Source organism: Protobothrops mucrosquamatus, unplaced genomic scaffold (assembly GCF_001527695.2).
Source record: "Protobothrops mucrosquamatus isolate PMUCROS unplaced genomic scaffold, P.Mucros_1.0 scaffold1915, whole genome shotgun sequence".
NCBI classification, from domain to species: domain Eukaryota; kingdom Metazoa; phylum Chordata; class Lepidosauria; order Squamata; family Viperidae; genus Protobothrops; species Protobothrops mucrosquamatus.
In genome coordinates, this window is record NW_015388039.1 from 98,595 (window position 1) to 119,551 (window position 20,957).

The 20,957-nt window shown below is 38.9% G+C and overlaps 2 protein-coding genes across 2 annotated transcripts in view; both read left to right on the top strand.

Moving 5' to 3' along the window:
* The window catches only part of CACHD1 (cache domain containing 1), an 87,656-nt gene extending 85,262 nt beyond the window's left edge, over positions 1-2,394 (top strand). Inside the window, exon 28 of the mRNA XM_015823565.2 lies at positions 704-2,394. Coding sequence (XP_015679051.2) covers positions 704-942 — 239 coding nt within the window. The 3' untranslated portion in view covers positions 943-2,394. The remainder of the gene's footprint in view (positions 1-703) is intronic.
* Positions 2,395-11,093: 8,699 nt separating this feature from the next.
* The window catches only part of RAVER2 (ribonucleoprotein, PTB binding 2), a gene marked incomplete at its 5' end in the record, with an annotated part of 47,370 nt that continues 37,506 nt past the window's right edge, over positions 11,094-20,957 (top strand). The window contains one exon of the mRNA XM_029285595.1: positions 11,094-11,105. Coding sequence (XP_029141428.1) covers positions 11,094-11,105 — 12 coding nt within the window. The remainder of the gene's footprint in view (positions 11,106-20,957) is intronic.

A 20,957-nucleotide genomic window follows, 5' to 3' on the forward strand; every position in this document is an offset into this window, starting at 1 on the left:
TTTAAAACTAAAAAAAATCTGATTAAAACCATTGAAAAATCTACATTGGTAGAGGAAATAAATACACTCTCATACTCTTTAGTTGTCCAAAAAAACAAAAAAAAAACAAATAAAAAAAATCCCTGACAGTTTGAGTATACCTGACAGATAAATAAACAGGAATTTATTTATGCATAAGAGTTGTTAATAATAATAATAATAATAATAATAATAATAATAATAATAATAATAATTTTTATTCTGCCTTTATCACTTGAAGCAACTCAAGGCAGCAGACAAGCCTAATACTCCTTTTTCCTCCTATTTTCACCAGAACAACAACCCTGTGAGGTAGATTGGTCAGAGAGAGAGTGACTGGCCCAAGGTCACCCAGCTGACTTTTGAAAATTTAATGAATTATATTAGTCAAATTATCTCAGGCAGAAGAATTAAATAATAGATACTGTATGTAACAGCATTCTTTCCATGTTGTTCTGAGATATTTGTTTTGTACAAAATCAGAAACTCAAAGAAAAAATATGAAAGAAAGGAAATCAAACTCTTTAAATAATCTAAGACTCCTGCAACAGTCGACATTGTGTGGCTTTGATTTTTCCTTCCTGCAGTGTGTTAAATTATAAATGTGAATGATCACTTCTAAGTATTATGAACATTGTTGTTCAAAGTCAATCCATCTTGGATTTCATGTGCCTTTATTTTTCAGGCTACAGTACTATGAGTCCTCAGGAAGACAGCGAAAACCCTCCCTGCAACAATGACCCATTATCAGCTGGTGTAGATGTGGGAAATCATGACGAAGATTTAGACCTGGAGACCCCACCTCAGACTGCTGCCCTTTTGAGTCACAAGTTCCACCACTACAGGTTGCACCATCCCGCTCCCCACCACAGTCACCACTTACAGGCTGCAGTGACGGTACACACGGTAGATGCAGAATGCTAACGACTTTGAACTCGGGGGAGAATTGCAACTAATGACACAGGCAGCAGGAGCCCAACTCATGTTCATCTTTCGTGACAGGCATGGTTTTGGTGACTATCACAGGACGCATTTCAGACGCAAATGTTCTCTTTCTAAAACATAAAGCTGCCCTGGAGTGGAGAAGTTAAGGTGATGAATGAACCTGCCATAACACTCAGTCAAATGGAATAGTAGGAATGTTCGATCTCCAAGCACAAGAAAGAAGAAAGGTTTACACAAAGGTTTAAGCTGAGTGTTTTGAACTCGGTTAATCTGAGCCAAGAAAAGAGTTAGCGCAGTTGAAGGCGAAGAAGATTTTGCTTTCCTTAAAGGGAAGAACAGAAATTGCAGCCAGAGAGAAAGAAGGTGCTGGATCTAAAAATAGCCATTGCCACAAGGTTTTCATTTGTGTGGGCTCCTTTTTTTAAAAAAGTTCATTGCTCTTACAAATTTATTGTATAGGATCTAGGACAATGCATCTGGAGATTTTAAAATAAAGGATTATTTTTGTACTATTTATTGAACTCAAAACACTCATGAACTCTGAGAGAAAGGAAAGGGAGGGAATAAAGGCATCACAGACTTTCCGTGAATACAGCCTAAAGTTTTATTTGTGTTGGTGACGCTGTGGTTCTTAAGAGACTTGATATTCAACCCCCTTCTGCACCATGCTATAAAGGGAAAATGAAGAAATTGTGTGCTGATTTGTTTACATAATTAAGGGTTCGTTTCCATGGTCATTTGTACACTATAAACATGGCTTGTTGTGTTTATATTATATATATCACCCTTCTCCACAATTTATATATATGACTAAAATTGTGTAGAAATGTGATACGAAGTCTGAGCCTCCTGGCTAAAGCATTGAAGAATCCTATTCTTCTCTCACTCGCCATCTTACTTATTTTCCAACTTGGGGGCAAAATTCCATTTAATATAGTAACACAGTATTCAGTGCCATTCATGACTGACAAACTGAAAATGCTAATTGTTTCCATTTCACACAATGGAAAAATTTTCAAAACATAATGATAAAAGGTCTCTCCCATTTATCTGGAGTTTAACACTGTTTTCGTTCTTCATTGGAGATTCATAACATCTGACTTGATGACACATGGACCATATAATTTTAAGCTAGTTTTAAGTCGCCGTGTTTTGTTTTAAAGTGACTAAAATATTATGGGCACATATTTGCACTTGTGCATATGATAAACATTCATCTATATGTAGTTTTTAAAAAGGTATCTGAATATTGCTTTAATAATAGGGTACTTAATAGTTATGTAAATGGTTTTTAACAGTATGGTAAAGTATGTGTGTGCTATCATGATGCCCTTTATACTATGTATAAAATCACAATTTCTAGTGGAATAAAATTATGTAAAGTATGGATTTATGAATTACTTTTAACAGGTCCAAATGTAATTTGGCATAAAAATGTTTTATATTAACTTGCAACGCAGTTATACAAATTCTTCAGCATTAGATATTCTCTTCCAGATGCCATCTTCATTTCTAAATATTTAAGCTCACAGATACTTTGAAAATAGCAGTGGGGAGCTGCATGTGAATTCCAAGGTCTTCTGATATAGAAGGAGACATAATCTGTACTCACTGTGGGAATCTTTGTGTGAACAGGATATGGCCTTAATGGAATTGATTAGAAAGCTTCTCTTCCCACGTGATTGTGATGTTTGCCATTTGATTGTTAGTCCTTGGAATTAAACAAAACACTCTTAAGAGTTCAAACACAGCAAGAACACATTTTTATAATAACTGCAGTTGCTGTTTTATAATACTTTTAAAAATTGATAATGTTCAATTTTAGTTCCTGCAGAAACTAATCAAATACTGGGAAATTGTTAAAATTCCCAAGGCTTAATAATTGCTGGAAGTAACTACAATAGAAAATGAACTGCATCTGCATACAGTACATGGAAATTGGATAATACAAATTTCAAAGATTTTAATTTGTAATTGTCATTTTGAAAATTGATAAATGAAAACGGCTACATTAATAACATTTACTGATCTTGAATATGTTTTTTAAAAAAATAATATATCCTACCTAGAAGTATAACCTGGAACATATTCTGTTAAATGAGATAGTCATAAAGTTTTAGCATTCTAAACATATTGTGTTACTGTTTTCCCTTGGATTTTAAAGGCATCTGACCAGAATGATAGAACTCTTAATAGTCTGCCCCCCTTGGTCTTTCTTGAGAGCTAGTTTTGTGTAGTGGTTAAAGGCCCTGGATTGGATATTGGGAGACTCTCTTGCCTTAAAACCAACTGGGTTTCTTTGGACTAGTTTGGGCAAACCAGGTTTTTTGGGGGGGAAAACTACAGGCAGTTGTTCAGGCATTGGCCAGAACCAAGATATGGAGGCCATCCAAGGTTGGTTTTTTGTGAGCTGTCATTTCCATGTGCATGCCTAGCAAGAAGCAGTCCCAAGGAAAAAAAGATCTATGTTGCTCTCCTAATATTCACCCACATATCTCAGTTTATTATCTAAGGAAATAGGAGGTTTGGTTGGTGGGACTTTCATGCAGGATCTTAGAAATTTAATTGTCATTGCACTCAAAGTTGTTTCAAATCAACTCCCTCCAAAAGCAAGAATGTGCATAAATAAGTACATTTTTCAAGGTTACTTAAAGAGAAATAGTGCTATTTAAATAGAGGAAGCACTTACTTCACCATTTTTTAACTGTATTAGAAGCTCCAACATGTCATATTTAAATATGTAAACCTTAAGTCTTAACCTGTCTGAGGTTGTATTATACTGTACTTAAAACCTCTCCATGAAAATCCAGGTCTCTTCTGGCTATTTACCTCACAGAGTCTCATATATTGATGCGTTTCTGGTTTTTAAAGTGACAGAAATAGTAAACTTTTGAATTTTCCAAAGTAACTCTGATACTATATTGTTCCAGCTACCATTTTCATTTTATGCTATTCCCAAATCTTGCAACAGTTCTAGGAGTTTATGTGAAATGTTAATAGTTGCTGCTATCAACCCCAACTAAGCTACAGTATTGAATGCTGATGCTGGACCTGCCAAGATCAGGAATGGACAGTATTTCCTATTTCTCTATTATGATGTAGAGCCAGATCTTTTCAATTGTCATTGGCAAAACACCTTTAATTGACGATCTTCCACAGTTGGAAGGAGCAGACATCATTTGAGTTCAGTTTTTGATGTATTAGATGACCAGGATGAGTTATTCTAAAATTCTTGTGAGATAACAAGAGAGAATTTATTTGATGCAGATATACTGCATCAATCAGTTTTAACCCAAAGCCAAACACCATTTTCATTTACATGGTTTCCTTATTGCTTTATGGTCAATACTAGGCATTTACTGTACAATAACCCTAAAGTAAAATAGTAGCATTCATGCCACAGACTAAGCTACAACATAGATCTTGAGTGTTTGCTTGAGTAGAATGATAAGGTATAAAAAAGTAAAAATAGTTTTAATACAGGACTCCATACTTTTACAGGCCCAGCTATAATTTCAAAACTCATAAAAATGGCTAATCTCCAAAACAACTTTAATCAAATTTTAAAATAACTCATTTTAATTTGGTGGGGGTAGGGTTTAAAGTATCTGTCCTAAATGCCACTTTTTGATTCCTATCAGCCCTTTATGATGTAGCAAGAATAGCAAACCATGCTTCTTGTAACAAACGATCTACAAGCAACCTAAGCCAGCAATTGGCAAAGGTGATTTTATACAGTTAAAGAAAAAGTGTATGTATATGTGTATTTTAGTTTAGCTTATATGCTGTTCCATTTCAAAAGCTTCAAGCAGCTTAGAAATAACAATACTGTAAAAGTAAAATATAAACAATTACAAAGATGTTAATGAATAGTTGTCAGTAATTGTTAACAACTGAAATGGACAAATAATATACACAACAAGGCCCTGATACATCATGGTTGAGGCAAACATCCCAAAATACCTGTCTGAAGAGCTATGTTCTCTAGGCTCTCTGCAAATATAATTGGGAACTGGAAGTCCAAATATCTGGAAGTAGCTATTCTATAAGCAGGATTACACTGGAAAAGTTTGAGTGTGGGGTCACTGTAGTTGGTGTTCTCAACTTAGACACTCTGAAAGTCTTCCCTGCTAGATCACACTGGTTGGGCACATTGGGTTCAGAGGAAGTCATGGAGATCCTAGCCAGTAATAAGAATTACATCCTGAAGCTGTCAGTCAATGTACCGTATATACTCGAGTATAAGCCGAGTTTTTCAGCCCATTTTTGGGGCTGAAAAATGCCCCCCTCGGCTTATACTCGAGTCAGCGCCTCGAAGCAGCCGCTGCTGTTGCCGCCGCCACCGCCAGGCAAGCCACGCCGGCTCGCCGCTCGCTCCCCCTCCCCGGCGCTGCGCTCCGCCTGCTTGCCTGGCGGCGGCGGCGTTCACAGCGGCTCGCCGCTCGCTCCCCNGCCGCCGCCTGGCTCGTTCCCGCCGCCGCCGAGCTCATTGCCGCCATCGCTGCCGCCGCCCGGCTCGTTCCCGCCACCGCCGCCGAGCTCATTGCCGCCACCGCCACCGCTGCCCAGCGTGTTCCTGCCGCCGCAGCCAAGCGCGAGGGGGAACGCCAGATGCCTCGCACGAAGGGGGGAGGCCTGGCGATGCTGCGCCCTGCCGGGCGCTCACCGACAGGGCTAGGGAGGCTGAGGCGGCCAGGGAGGAACAGCCAACTGCCGGCAACCAGCCGGAACTGCTGGGGCCGGCCCGTATTGAAGAATATGGCCGAATTTACCCGGGCTGGCCGAGAAAGGCGCACCTCCAGCCTTCTCCGCAACCGGGAGAAGCCCCCTCCCTTTTGCAAGGTCGCCCCCTCCCCGCTTTTGGGGTGGGGGAGAATTGAGAGAGAGAGAGAGAGAGACAAACACACACACACACACAAAGAGGAGAGGGGAGCCGGCCGGCCCACCCGTTTCCCCCTTTCCCTGCGCGAGCGTGTGTGGATTTCCCCCCCCCCCTTTTTTTCTGCCCGCCTCTCTCGCCCGCCCGCCCGGTCGGAAAAATGTGTGTGCTGAAAAATGCCCCCTCGGCTTATACGCGAGTCACCATTTTTTCCCAGTTCTTTGAGGAAAAATAGGTCCCTCGGCTTATATTCGGGTCGACTTATACTCGAGTATATACGGTAACTGCCATTGAAATGATATAACATGAGTCAATCTAGTTTCTTCCACAACTATTTGGATTGCTAAATGCTGAACCACCAAAAGTTTCTGAATAGACCTCAGCTGCAGTCTAATATAGTAGAAATTATAGTAAACTATTTGTTATATGAATAGCCACAACTGGCACATAAGATGCAATTTTATGGAGGCATTCCTGGCCACAGCCTCCATCTACTGTTCAAGCAGAAATTATTTGAGTCCAAAGGATTTTATATTAATTCTTATAAAAAGAAAATACAAATGAGGGATATGCATTACATGGAATATACATTCTGTTTCAAAGCAGAAAATAATGGAAGTTATGATGAACCATTTTGGATCGGACCTTGGCAGAAACAAAACCTGGAGCATTCTGAATATTTGAGGTTTTAGCTGTAACAAAATCCATCAGAATTTGTGTTGTTCTATGGCGACAATAAGACAAAGTTGATGTCATCCGAAAAACCCTTCAGACATGGCTTTTTTCTATTCTTACCACCTCCTCATATTGCTTCTACCCCAAAATCAGTTGATTGACCTGTGTGGCTATAGAACAGGGGTGTTAAACTGGCAGCCCACCGGCTGGATGCATCACGCACGACCACATCCACCCCGGTTCTGCAAAGGCAAAAAATGTCACGATATGTCACATGACGTGATCGAGTTTGACACCTGTGCTATATTAATTGGATGGATGGATGGATGGATGCATGGATGGATGGATGGATGGACGGATGAATGTAAATGATCATTTCAATCTCTACCAGTATGTTTCCAATGAATCAAAGCATTTGAAATAGATACATTAGTTTGGATTGGGTATGGACTACCCAACACAAGCAGTTCTGTGGATCAGACATTCCTATACAGAATGTTTTGGTCACCTGTAATGGTTACTAGTTCATGTTGGTCCTATTTTTCCGTCATGCTAATCCTTATGATTGGCCTATCTAAGTTCTTATTGATATGAATAAATCATTAATTTTACATTCCTGTGTGTTGAAGCCCAACTTAATGTCGCTGTATGTGGCACAGTGGTTAAGGTATTAGATTTCCTCAGCCAAGGAAGTTCTATGGCTTTCTCAGCCCAAACCACTCCATATTGTTGGTTGGAAAGAGGAAAAACATGGGGGAACAGGAATCCTTCACTCTTCCTGTTCCTTAACCACTACTGAATATGCTATTTCCTCTGCATTTCCCCCATCATGACCAACACATTTTCAAACCAATGTATTTTTTTTCCTATCTTGAGGATGGTGAGAAAGCACATTAGATGTGTGGGGAAAAAACTTGGTAGTTCATGGATAGAATTTTCTTCTGTTTTCTCTGTTGTGCATGGCAAAATCTGCTTCAATGGAAATCATACAGAAGTGCTAAGTAAACCAGGAGTCCCCAAATTCTTCAGCTATCAAGCCCTTCATGAAGTTTTGATTCTTTATCACCCTCCAAACATTTATTATATGAAAATAATTTAATCAATGTTACTTTAATTAATAGTACAGGTAGTCCTCAACAAAATTTAAGTGAGAAATTTGTTAAGTGAGTTTTGCCTCATTTTATGACTTTTCCCGCCACATTTGTTAAGTGAATAACTGCAGTTCTTAAATTAGTAACATCGGTTGTTAAGTGAATCTGGTTTCCCCACTGACTTTGCTTGTCAGAAGGTCGCAAAAGGGGATCATATGATACCGGGACACTGCAACCATCACAAATGTGAGTCAGTTGCCAAATGTCTGAATTTGGTTCATGTGACCATGGAGATGCTGCAATGGTCGTAATGGTGAAAATGGTCATATGTCACTTTTTTCAGTGTTGTTGTAACTTCGAATGGTCACTAAATGAACTGTTGTAAGTCAAGGACTACTTGTACTACAAATAACAAGAATAGATTGTTACTTTGACCCTTCGTGGGTCAATATTGAACACTTTGAAGAACTCTTGAGCTAAATCATGGCAGACCTGCTGCCCATGATTTCAAACATGCTAGCAGGCTAATTTAGCCAATCTTCTTATATTTCAGCTGCTTCAAACTTAAATTAATATTTGTATAGGTAGCCTTCAACTTACTACAATCGTGGCCAAAATTTCCATTGCTAAGCAAAAAATTGAATGTTTCCCCATTTTATGACCTTTCTTGCCACTGTCATTAAGTGAATCACTGCAGTTGTTAAGTTAGTAACATAGTCATTAAGTGAATCTGGCTTCCCTATTGATTTTGCTTGTCAGAAGGTCTCAAAAGGTGATGACATGAGCCGAGGCATTGCAACCATCTTAAATACATGCCAGTTGCCAATTTTGATCACCATGGGATGCTGCAACAATTGTAAATGTGAAAAATGGTCATAAGTCACTTTTTTCAGGGCCGTTGTAACTTCGAACAGTCACTAAATGAACTGTTGTAAGTTGAGGACTACCTGTAGTTGATCTCCTGGCTAGAGGCAAGTGGCAAAGCCTCTTGGGCCACCTGTGAAAATGATTGTTTGCCAGCTGTTTATTTCATTTCCATCCTCTTCTAGAACAGCTGTTGAAATACAAGAGGATTTCCTTAGTTATGATGAATATGAGGGTGGTGTTCAAGGTCAGTTTTAATTCCGCCTGTCACCTGATATTACCCAGAGGTTCTAACGTGCGTTTGTTGCTACAGTAAAACCTAACAATGCATGCAGAGGGATCTCTACAGAGTTAATATAAAACGCTACATTACTTTACCGAGAGACTGGAGGAACGCATTTATCCCCAAGCTTTTGCGGAGTTTGCTAAACGTGTATGTCTGGAAATCTGTTCCCATTCTTCAGAAACCTTAATTATTTTTTTCCCTCCCACAAATTAAATAACAAAAAAGCGAGGGAAGGTCAACGTTTGTTTTAACTGTGACGAAGTTTTAAAAACAGTTGTTCCCTGTTTTTAAACGCTTTCCCCTTCTGAAGTGTTTAAAACTCCAAATGCTTTCTCCAGTCTCGCAGTGCATTGGGGGGAAAAAAACACGACTTAATATCCTATATAATATCCTAGTTGTGGTGAAATATCCTATATAATATCCTATATCCTATATAATATCCTAGTTGTGGTGAAACATTAATCCACTTTCACTTCAAGGCACCTAGCCTCCCTCGTGGCGCCCCATAATATCCTATATAATATCCTATATAATATCCTATATAATATCCTATATAATATCCTAGTTGTGGTGAAACATTCATCCACTTTCACTTCAAGGCACCTAGCCTCCCTCGTGGCGCCCCACGCCATTCCGAGGGCAACGTTTTCCCTTATCGTGCCCATCTCGATTGTCACATTGCCCTGACCCACAACTCTTTAAGGAGCGAAAGGTGTCAAGCTATTGCTCTGACGGCGGACGCAACCCTTTCTATTCTTTCTGGATAATTCAAGAGCTGGCTAGAGGGGCGCGGAAGGCGCTTCGTTCCTTTCGTAGGCGACCCTGAGCCAAAACCGCGACGCACGGGATCCTTCGCCCTGCAGGCATCCTCCCGGCCAAGAGACGAGCACGAGCGCGGCCAGGAACTTCAGAGCCCGGGCAGCGAGGGCGCGCGAGCCCGCCCGCCCGCCTCGCGTTTTCCTTTGTGTCCCAGGCGGCCGCAAGCTGACCACCGCCGGCTGCTGAGCTCTCCTCGCCCCTCCCGCTCCGACCCAGCCCGCCCTGGCTCCCCTCCCGCCCACCGGCTTCCCCTGGCGGAGGGAGAGCGTGTTTCGCCTCTGGGCCGGCAAGATGGCGGCATCCGCCGGGTCCAGCCCCGACTCGCTCTGGGCTCCGCCGGGGGAGCCCGCCAGGGGAGCGGGCGAGGAGCCCCCCGCTCTGTCCACGGAGGAGATCGCCCGCAGGCTGCAGGGCACGAGGCAGGAGTTGAGCAACAGGCGCAAGATTCTGCTGAGGAACCTGCCCGCCGAAAGCAGCAGCCAGGTGGGTGGCGAAGAAGCAGAAGTCGCGGCTGGGCAAAGCAAGGCGCGGGGCCCCGGAGGGGCGGGGGGGGGAGAGGCGGGAGCCGGAGGGGTGGGGGGGACCTCATGAGCCGAGCGGAAAGAGCTTGGCGCCCTCCGAACGTTTTGCGCTAGAATTCCTTCAAGTTCCCTCTTATGAAAATGGATGTTTGGGGCATTATGACTGATAGTCCAAAGAGCCGGACCGTCCCAGTGTGGGAAAAGAAACCTTGAGGACTTTCCAGACTGAGTCGGGAAGGGAGAGTTTTCTGTGGGGAGAGATGACATCCTTTATAGGGTTGCCAGGTGTCCACTCTTTGAGTGGACAGTCCGCTTTTTTCACATTATGTTCACTATTTTTTTTTCCACAAAATAGTGGACATTTTTTTTTATTCAAAAGCTTTATGATGAAATGGTACGTAATCTAAAGCTGTACAGTCTACTTTTTTTACTACTTAACCCCCCCCCCCCCCGGCTTGTCCGTTATTTTTTGGAAGCAGACCTGGCAACCCTACATCCAGACTCACCCCAGGTTATGGACACCAGTTCCTCCATCTCTGTTAAAACCAGCTAGTCAGTGGGGCAAGTTCCCCCTCGTAGAAGAAGAGACATCGGTGCCCAGGTTCCTTGAAGGAGAGCAGGAAGTCTTTGTTCCAAAGGTGCTTTTTTTTTCAAGAGGCAACTGGACTTTCTTTTTTTTTTTATGAAGACGTTTTCGCTTCTCCTGCAAGAAGCGTCTTCAGCTCTGACTTGGAAGATGGGGAAGCGAAGAAGCTGAAGAAGCGTCTTGGATGAGAAGCAAAACGTCTTCCAAGAAAAAAAAACAAGACAGTTCCAGTTGCCTCTTGGAAAAAAAGCACCTTGTGGGACACAAACGTGACCTGGATGCCTGAGAATCTCGATAGACATTGAGGAAGTCTTTGGATCCCTGGAAGAAAAAAACAAGGGGACATTTAGATAGCGGTGTGAATTGCTCACAAGAACTAGAAGAGAACAGTTAGGGAAAGAGCTAACCCTGGAAGTCGCAGGTAGGGAAAAGTAGTCCTGCAGCCAGGCTGCACGTCACAATTTTTGTAACAAGAATGCAGTATGCCAAAGAAACTATCTCTGTTTTATTGACAGCAAAATATACAAAGCTCTTGTCGCTTGTCTCTGCAACTATAGAGTTCTCTGGCAGTAGAAGAGCAAGTGTGAAGCATTATTATTGTGGCTGATGGCACAGTCAACCCTGTGTTCAGACTGGATTTGGCATTTTTATCGCTCTCAAGCCCTTCCCAAGGATAGGCAGATGTTGTTGTTGTTTGATAGTATTAAAGCTATCCTTGCAGGGTGTAAGATGTTCCAAGTATATAGCTGCCATTTTCCTTTTTTTAAGATAACTTCTCTGTGTTTGGGGATTATACTCTATATTTTGTTGAATAATACAAACAGGAGTTTTCTCCCCCTTTAGATTGAGACAGACATCCCATAAATGGAAGCGCAGTCAGGATTTATGACTGCTAGCGTAGTTAAAAAAAAAAGCGAAGGAAAATACTTCTGTTCTCTTGTCTGGAAAGCAGATGTAACCAATATCTGCACTTTATCTTATTGAGTCTTTGGAAATGCATACTGCATGTTCTTCTTCTCTCCAAATAAAGCATTATTTATGCTGTCTGAGACCATCTCTTTTTTTTCTCCCTAATTCACATTAGAGATACAAATTCTCAAGACTTCTATTCATTTTATTTTTCATGAGTGAATTTATAAACTTCTAATAACTTCCCATTGCTAACATTGATCAAGTTTCTAGCTCCTAAATGTCCCTTTACTTTCATGTGATTGTAAAATATACTGGTAATTGAAAAATATTCAAGCCTATGGGGCCCATCTGTATAAAAGAATTTCAGAGCTGACAGGTGCTATCACATTACAGTTTGAAATACTAACTCTTTTCTAAGCCTGCTATAGCTAAAAATTAAGAGTGCAGAGAATCTTGGCATTAATGCATTATTTGTCTCTATAAAGGTAATTAAATTACCGATGAACAAACATTTTGCTATTTCTGTGTACCTAAACATACGTTTATAATTGGTGGTTCATCTTCTCAGATGTTCAAAAAATTATTTGTCTTATGTTTAGAGAAGATTCAATTGGAGCAAATCTGCTTTTGTTTTTGTTTTTAAAAATAGAGTGTGTAGGTTCTACTAAGGATGTTAATTCACAACATTTTCTTCACAATATGGTGTGCTTGCACAGTTAAAACCTCAATAATGTTATTTAATTTTTGCAAACTTTTATTCTATATAGCAAATGGCTTTTAAAAATTTCTTGCTTTGGAAGAGATTGTGAAAGGTTTAAAAAGCTTAAGCCTGAAGTATGGAAATAGTTGCATAGGATATCCAGGAAAAAGGTAAAGAAAGAATTCTGGTTTTAATAAATAAGATGTATCCTGAAGGTTAATTAAGACAAAACTTGCAGTTAATTGTTCACTTTTTCCAGGCCCTTATAGTACTGTATTTTATTGTGAAGGACAATTTGCCTAGTACTTAACACAGTACTATTGTCAACGCTGCTAACATCGAATGTGCTTGCTTTGACAACATATGGAGATGCAGCCATTTTCCTTTACTTTGTTTTACTCTTAGAATTAGAGTTAGAAATAGATGATACTGGGGGGGGAGGAGGAATGTGCATGGGAGTTTAGTTAGACATAACAATATTGTAAATAGTGTGAGAACCAAGGTTTTTTGAAATAAGAGAAGATAAGAAATGGGGGTTGAAGAACTGGAGGGAAAGCCTGCATTTCAAACTAATTGGAGAATGTGATTTATGATTGTTAACTAGAGGAGGGAATTGTGCTTTGATACTATGTGCTCAGGGGAGGGGAATTCAGATTTTGGCTTTGCTTATGTACCTGCCGATGCTATGCTACTCGAATAAAGATTCTTTAAGGTAAACAATGCCTCGAAGTTCTTTGAAGAGTTTCATCTGTTGGAACCATGACAACTATGTTTTATTGTGACATTGCAAGCACCTAGGATGTAGAGTGTGGGTATAAAATCTTATAATATCCTTTTCCATTAAGTATCAATTGAGTATCTCTGTAAAGATATGCTCTACATAAGAAATATTAACAATGGCTTTCATTTGTTGTGAGCACTAGTTCAATTAGCTCTTTTGCCTGACTTTATAATATTGGTAAAATAATTATAAAATTACCATAAAAAATATTCTGTACTCTCTCATGTGTTGGTCAGTATAATTTAGAGATTATTTAGTAAAATATAGATGCTGGTGTTACCAAAATTGGTCGCTTAGGTTTAGTTTATACTTAGAATTGGAATAATCTTCATTTTTAGTCCTGAATATAATGACAAGGTTGCATATTCTGAAGAGGAAGCACATAATTCCCTGCTGATCTTGGGTGCTTAGGCTCATGAAACAAACTGGAGCATTAAAACAATCTAAACATCACTTTAAAGTTTAATACTTTATGCTTTATGACTGCTGACACTTACAGAAAAACAATTTCAAAATACTATCTCAGAGATGGGAACCAGTGAAAGAATTAGCCTGGCAGGGTGGCAAATGTACTGCATAGAAATAATAATAATTTTATTTTAAAAACCCTGAATCTTAGGCCTCCCATAAAAGCTGGTTAGGAGTCTTTGGGCCAGTTACTGTCTCTCAACCTATCCCGTCTCGGAGGGTGGTTGATATGATCCAGAGTACTCTAGCTGCTTCCTCTCAAAGCCCAAATAATCAGATACTTGATGATAACAGCAGTGAAGAATCAGCACATTGTTAGAATGATGCCTTGGAAAGAGGAGGGCAAGACTTCCACATCCAAAGAATCTGTTCACGATCACTGCTTTCCAGCTTGAGAAGGGGAGACAGTGGACCCACATTTATTTCAATAATCTTCTTTAATATTCTTGCCTTCCTTCTGCTAATGGTAGGGAGAAGGCAGAAATCCTGAGCAGAGCTGATGGGAAGGGAAAGGATGTGGCTGAATCTCTGTGGCCCATGATAAACACCTGGCAGCCGCTATTGAAGCAGAATTTCATCATTAAGTAGAGCTACTTAGCGGCTGTTTTAAAATATAACTGGGCACAACAATTTTCCTGTGAAATAGGATTTAGATTGCAAATTGTAAAAAGAGAAGAGTTATTTGCCAGATGTTTGCATTGTTATTACCTGTGAGATCTGAAAACACTCATATGGCACTGTGGTGTATTCTTTGTCAAGAGTTGTTTTCCTGAATATGGATTGAAGCATTGACTAGAAACAAGAACAAATAATTCATAGCAAAATAAATTCTGCACTATTAACACACCGCTTCAGATGATAGTTACAACAAATAGACTATATATCCTGTTGCTTCCTGTTATTTTAAAATATATTTTAGTCCATCGTATAAAATTAATACGTTTTGTGCACATGCACGTGTGTGAATAAAGCTAGAGGAAGCCAATCACAATTAGATATTGTGAGAAAATGCTGCCCCAAAAGAAGTGCTGGAGGTGTTATGTGTGAAGAATTTGCACATAAGACAAGAGGGAAATGTTTTTCCTCTTATGCATGTTGAATGATTATATGGGTTTATTTTCCTTGAGCAGTTTTTTTATCTAACAAGGAAATGTACAGTTTTTTACTAGGTGGAGCAAAATCTATAACTATAAATCCCATTGTACATAAACGAGTAAGACAAGCCTGTCCCAATTGAAATTGTGATAATTCAAGAATGTACGCAGGGCATTAGATTGAATTCTGATGCAATCTTGTTTTAAGGGTGTACTATAGGTACGTTTTGTGGCTGGCTTGTGTATGTTTTTGATTCAAGAATTCCTCTACTTTAATGAAATGCACGGTGGGGAGGGGCACTAGCAGACAAACCATCACATGCAAATAGATGGGGAACTCATCAAATTTTCAAAATGACACCAAGTTGGCAGGAATAGCCAACACTCCAGAAGACAGGCTTAAGATACAGGAGGACCTGGACAGACTTGAACACTGGGCGCTATCTAACAAAATGAAATTCAATAGTGAAAAAAGTAAGGTTCTACATTTAGGCAAGAAAAACCAAATGTACAGGTATAATATAGGGGGTACCTGGCTCAATAGTAGTAACTGTGAGAGGGATCTCGGAGTCCTAGTGGACAATCACTTAAATATGAGCCAGCAGCGGCCAAAAAAGCCAACTCAGTGCTGGGGTGCATTAACAGAGGGATAGAATCGAGATCACGTGAAGTATTAATACCATTTTACAATGCCTTGGTAAGGCCACACTTGGAATACTGCATCCAGTTTTGGTCACCACAATGTAAAAAAGATGCTGAGACTCTAGAAAGAGTACAGAGAAGAGCAACAAAGATGATTAGGGGACTGGAGGCTAAAACATATAAGGAACGGTTGATGGAATTGGGTATGTCTAGTTTAACAAAGAGAAGGGCGAGGGGGGACATGATAGCAGTGTTCCAATATCTCAGGGGCTGCCACAAAGAAGAGGGAGTCAAGCTATTCTCCAAAGCGCCTGAAGGCAGGACAAGAAGCAACGGATGGAAACTAATCAAGGAGAGAAGCAACCTAGAACTAAGGAGAAACTTCCTGACAGTTAGAACAATTAACGAGTGGAACAACCTGCCTCCAGAAGCGGTGAATGCTCCAACACTGGAAGTTTTTAAGAAGAGACTGGACAGCCATCTGTCCGAAATGGTGTAGGGTTTCCTGCTTGAGCAGGGGGTTGCACTCGATGACCTCCAAGGTCCCTTCCAACATCATCATCATTATTATTATTGGTGTGTTTAATGGTTAAGATGTAGGGTTAAAATAGGGGAGACTTAAATCTGGTTTCTTCTTTCAAATACTCTAGATGACTTTGGCCCAGTTTTGGTTCAACCAATCTTATAAGTTTATTATGTGAACAAATGAAGGAAGAAATGCTATTTATTCCAGGTTAAACTCCTAGAGGGAAAATGTCATATAAGTCTAACAAATATGTAAGGGCAGATAACAGACTGAAGCAGTGGAAATGGGCAAAAAGAGACATACCCCCCCCATCAACTCCATTGTCTGATCCTATTAATTTAAGTAATAATTATTGAATCTATTTGATGTTATATCTTCTGTGAAGTATTTCTTTTTCTAGTTCTGAAGAGTGGGAAATTAAAATCATTCTTACATTTTATGTTGACATTATATAATTCTAGGAAAGGACTTTTTCTGAGAATGTATAGCAAAATTCAGGAAGTTCCAGTTCTAATATAATCTTTATTAGAAATTCATGGTTTGGAAATAGTTACTTGGTAATTGAGGCAGCATACAAACTGATGAATAAAAAAATAAATAAAGAGTTGACTGAGCTCTGAGATGGGTGGCGAATAAGATAGATAGATAGATAGATAGATAGATAGATAGATAGATAGATAGATAGATAGATAGATTAGATAGATTAGATAGATTAGATTAGATTAGATTAGATTAGATTGGCAGACAGACAGACAGACAGAACTCTGACACACCTCTAAATGACTACTTGGATACTCAGAATGCAAAACACTCCCAAATGTTTTACCAGAGTCTTGTATAAATTCTCATAGTTGATGACAAAAATGTAAGACAGTATACAGTTAATGTAGTGCTGAACCTGGATTTCCCAATCCAAGTCTAAGTACCCTTTGAACTTGAAGCTTTCTGGATAATTTTGAATCATTTATTTTCTCTCTGGCCACTCTATTGTTGTATGGATAAATTTAAGAGAATTCCAAATATATTATCTGAATCTTTCATAGAAAGATGGTTATTCTTGCTACCTTGCAAGATTATGAAAGGTCGCCTGTAATCTGAAAAGGTTGCTAATGGTCTCAAGGAAAGTCATTGTCTCTCAACTCTCTTTTCTGCAATACCAGAAAATGCAATATTGACATAGCCAGTGTCTCCCCCTTGTCTTGTATAAAGTCTTACTATTGAAGCATCAATGGAAGATATTTTATAAATAGCATTTGCTTTAGACATAGGTAATTGTATTTTTAGAATAATAGAATTCAAGATACCATAAATATCTATATATTGCTAAATATGCATTTTAAAATGTTTGGAAAATTTTCTCTTTTAATGTAGAGTTTTGGCAGAAAACTCTTTTTGTAATTTAGAACAGAACAGAACAGAACAGAATAGAATAGAATAGAATAGAATAGAATAGAGATGGAAGGGACCATGGAGGTGACTGTCTAGTCTCTTTTCAAAAATCTCCAATTTTGGAGCGCCCACAATTTCTGAAGGCAAGCTTTTCCACCGGTTAATTGTCTTCGCTGTTAGGAAGTTTCTCTTAATTTCAGGTTGCTTCTCTCTTTCATCATTTCCAACCATTGTTTCTTGTCCTGCCTTCTGGTGCTTCGGAGAATAATTTGACCCCCTCTTCTTTGTGTCATCCCTTCAAATACTGGAATACTGCTATCATGTCACTTCTATTTCTTCTTTTCTTTAGACTAGCCAAACCCAATTCCTGCAGCTGTTCTTCATATATTTTAGTCTCCAGGCCTTTGATCATCTTAGTTGCTCTTCTCTGAATTTTATCCAAAGTCTCAACATCTTTTTTGTAGTATGGTGACCAAAACTGGTTGCAGTATTCCAGGTGTGGTCTTACTAGGGTTTTATAAAGCGGTACTAATACTTTGTGTGATCTTGATTCTATGCCTCTGTTTATACAACTCAGGATTGTATTAGCTTTTTTTAGCTACTGCGGCACACTGCTGGCTCATATTCAAATGATCATCCACTAGGACTCCAAGGTCCCTCTCACAGTTACTGTTTTTGAGCCAGGTCTCGCCTAATCTGTACTTATACCTTTGATTTTTCCTGCCTAAATGTAAAACCTTGCTTTTCTCCACATTAAAGTTCATTTTGTTGGATAGGGCCCATTGTTGAAATTTGTCAAGATCTTTTTGGATCCTGAGCTTGTCTTCTGGGGTATTGACTATTCCTGTAAGTTTAGTGTCATCTTTTAAAAATCATTTTTAAATGGTTAGCTTTCAAATGAAAAAAAGTGTTCCAGTCTTTTTCCTATAAGTTTTCTCCTGAATATGTCTATTAGCATTTAAGCATATTTAATTTAATGTAATGTACTTTAACTCAAATGCCTGGTTGAATAGCTGATTAATTGCTCCTTAACTATGCCACAGACTCAGAGGCCACATTTTGTGGATTGCTTTTCTTTTATACCACTACAATAACCTTGATCCATGTATAAATGAGAAGCAATATGTTAATAATATAAATAAGCAAATATATAAATAAATCAGAATTGAGACTCTAAAATGGGTAGCTCTGGAACTTGTACTGTAGGGAATAGAATTAACATCCTCCTTCCCAAGTGACCTTGGAAATTTTCTTCTTCTTGGTCATGATAGCTCATGAGAATAAAAAAGTAACTATAAAAGTAGAATAAGAAAGTAACTATAAAAAGTAGATAGCTCTGTGCAAGTATAAACTCTAAAAGTATTAATAAATAATTTGACTTTTGTTGTATTTCTCCATCATCCATCAGTTAATATTCAGGTTTGCTCCGAGGAATATGAGAACATTATATTTTTCTACATTCATATCACACTGAGATATAATTCTTGATTTCTTACTGTCCCTTATTTGGAACTGTTGAAATAACACACGCAATCTGCAGTTCAAGAGTTGGGAGATTCTGACAGCTGTATTTGTAAAAACACAAAGACTACTGTACAAATGTTTTAACTACACTGTGAGTCGCTGAATAGCAAAGCATATTTTCCATGATCTAAAAATAAACTTAGCAGATCAGTGTAATGTACTGTGTTAATCCTTTTTTTAAAATTTGGTTTTATAGATGTCAGCTGGTTATGATTTTATTTGGTGGACTATCCTCAGAAGAATGATGCATGTAACAAAAGCAGTTGTCCATTATACAAGTTTCAGGCATGCTTTCTGCAGTGTCTTTAAATAGTAAATAGTTCATCGTAGCATCAAGAAGCTCTTCTGTAATTGCCTTTCATGGAAAGCACTTTTTACTCCTATCCTTACAAATAAGATTTCCCTTTCTCTTTTAAAACGTTGCTCTCGCAGGTCTGGTCGATTACTGAATAACAGCAGTAATATAGTATCACTGCATAGTTCCTCCAAAAAGCAGCATCATGTTTTATTAACGTGGCATTTGACAGCTGTTAACCGAGGAAATAAGAGACCAGTGTTCAATTTGACTAAAAAGAAGATACTTGATCCTGCCATTAAAGTATATATATTGAATTAGCAGATAGGCAANAGAAGAGCAACAAAGATGATTAGGGGACTGGAGGCTAAAACATATAAGGAACGGTTGCTGGAATTGGGTATGTCTAGTTTAACGAAGAGAAGGACGAGGGGGGACATGATAGCAGTGTTCCAATATCTCAGGGGCTGCCACAAAGAAGAGGGAGTCAAGCTATTCTCCAAAGCGCCTGAAGGCAGGACAAGAAGCAACGATGGAAACTAATCAAGGAGAGAAGCAACCTAGAACTAAGGAGAAACTTCCTGACAGTTAGAACAATTAACCAATGGAACAACCTGTCTCCAGAAGCGGTGAATGCTCCAACACTGGAAGTTTTTAAGAAGAGATTGGATAGCCATCTGTCCGAAATGGTGTAGGGTTTCCTGCTTGAGCAGGGGATTGGACTCAATGACCTCCAAGGTCCCTTCCAACTTTATTATCATCATCATCATCATCATCACTATTACTATTACTATTATTATTCTTCTGTAAGGGGAGAACTGTCCAGAGACTTCTTAAGGACACAGTGGCCCAGAAGGACACAAGAATATGACAGCTATATGGGAAAATTGGTGTGTTTAATGGTTAAGATGTAGAGTTAAAATAGGGGAGACTTAAATCTGGTTTCCTCTCTCAAATACTCTAGATGACTTTGGCCCAGTTTTGGTTCAACCAATCTTATAAGTTTATTGTGTGAACATTGTTTGATCCTATTAATTTAAGTAATAATGATTGAATCAATTTGATGTTATATCTTCTGTGAAGTATTTCTTTTTCTAGTTCTGAAGAGTGGGAAATTAAAATCATTCTTACATTTTATGCTGACATATAATTCTAGGAAAGGACTTTTTCTGAGAATGTATAGCAAAATTCAGGAAGTTCCAGTTCTAATATAATCTTTATTAGAAATTCATGGTTTGGAAAAAGTTGCTTGGTAATTGAGGCAGCATACAAACTGATAAATAAAAAAATAAATAAAGAGTTGACTGAGCTCTGAGATGGGTGGCGAATAAGATAGATAAATAGATAGATTAGATTAGATTAGATTAGATTAGATTAGATTAGATTAGACAGACAGACAGACAGACAGACAGACAGACAGAACTCTGACACACCTCTAAATGACTACTTGGATACTCAGAATGCAAAACACTCCCAAATGTTTTACCAGAGTCTTGTATAAATTCTCATAGTTGATGACAAAAATCTAAGACAGTATACAGTTAATGTAGTGTCTGTAGCTAAAAGTGCTGAACCTGGATTTCCCAATCCAAGTCTAAGTACCCTTTGAACTTGAAGTTTTCTGGATATTTTGGAATCATTTATTTTCTCTCTGGTCACTCTATTGTTGCATGGATAAATTTAAGAGAATTCCAAATATATTATCTGAATCTCTCATAGAAAGATGGTTATTCTTGCTACCTTGCAAGATTATGAAAGGTCGCCTGTAATCTGAAAAGGTTGCTAATGGTCTCAGGGAAAGTCATTGTCTCTCAACTCTCTTTTCTGCAATACCAGAAAATGCAATATTGACATAGCCAGTGTCTCCCCCTTGTCTTGTATAAAGTCTTACTATTGAAGCATCAATGGAAGCTATTTTATAAATAGTATTTGCTTTAGACAT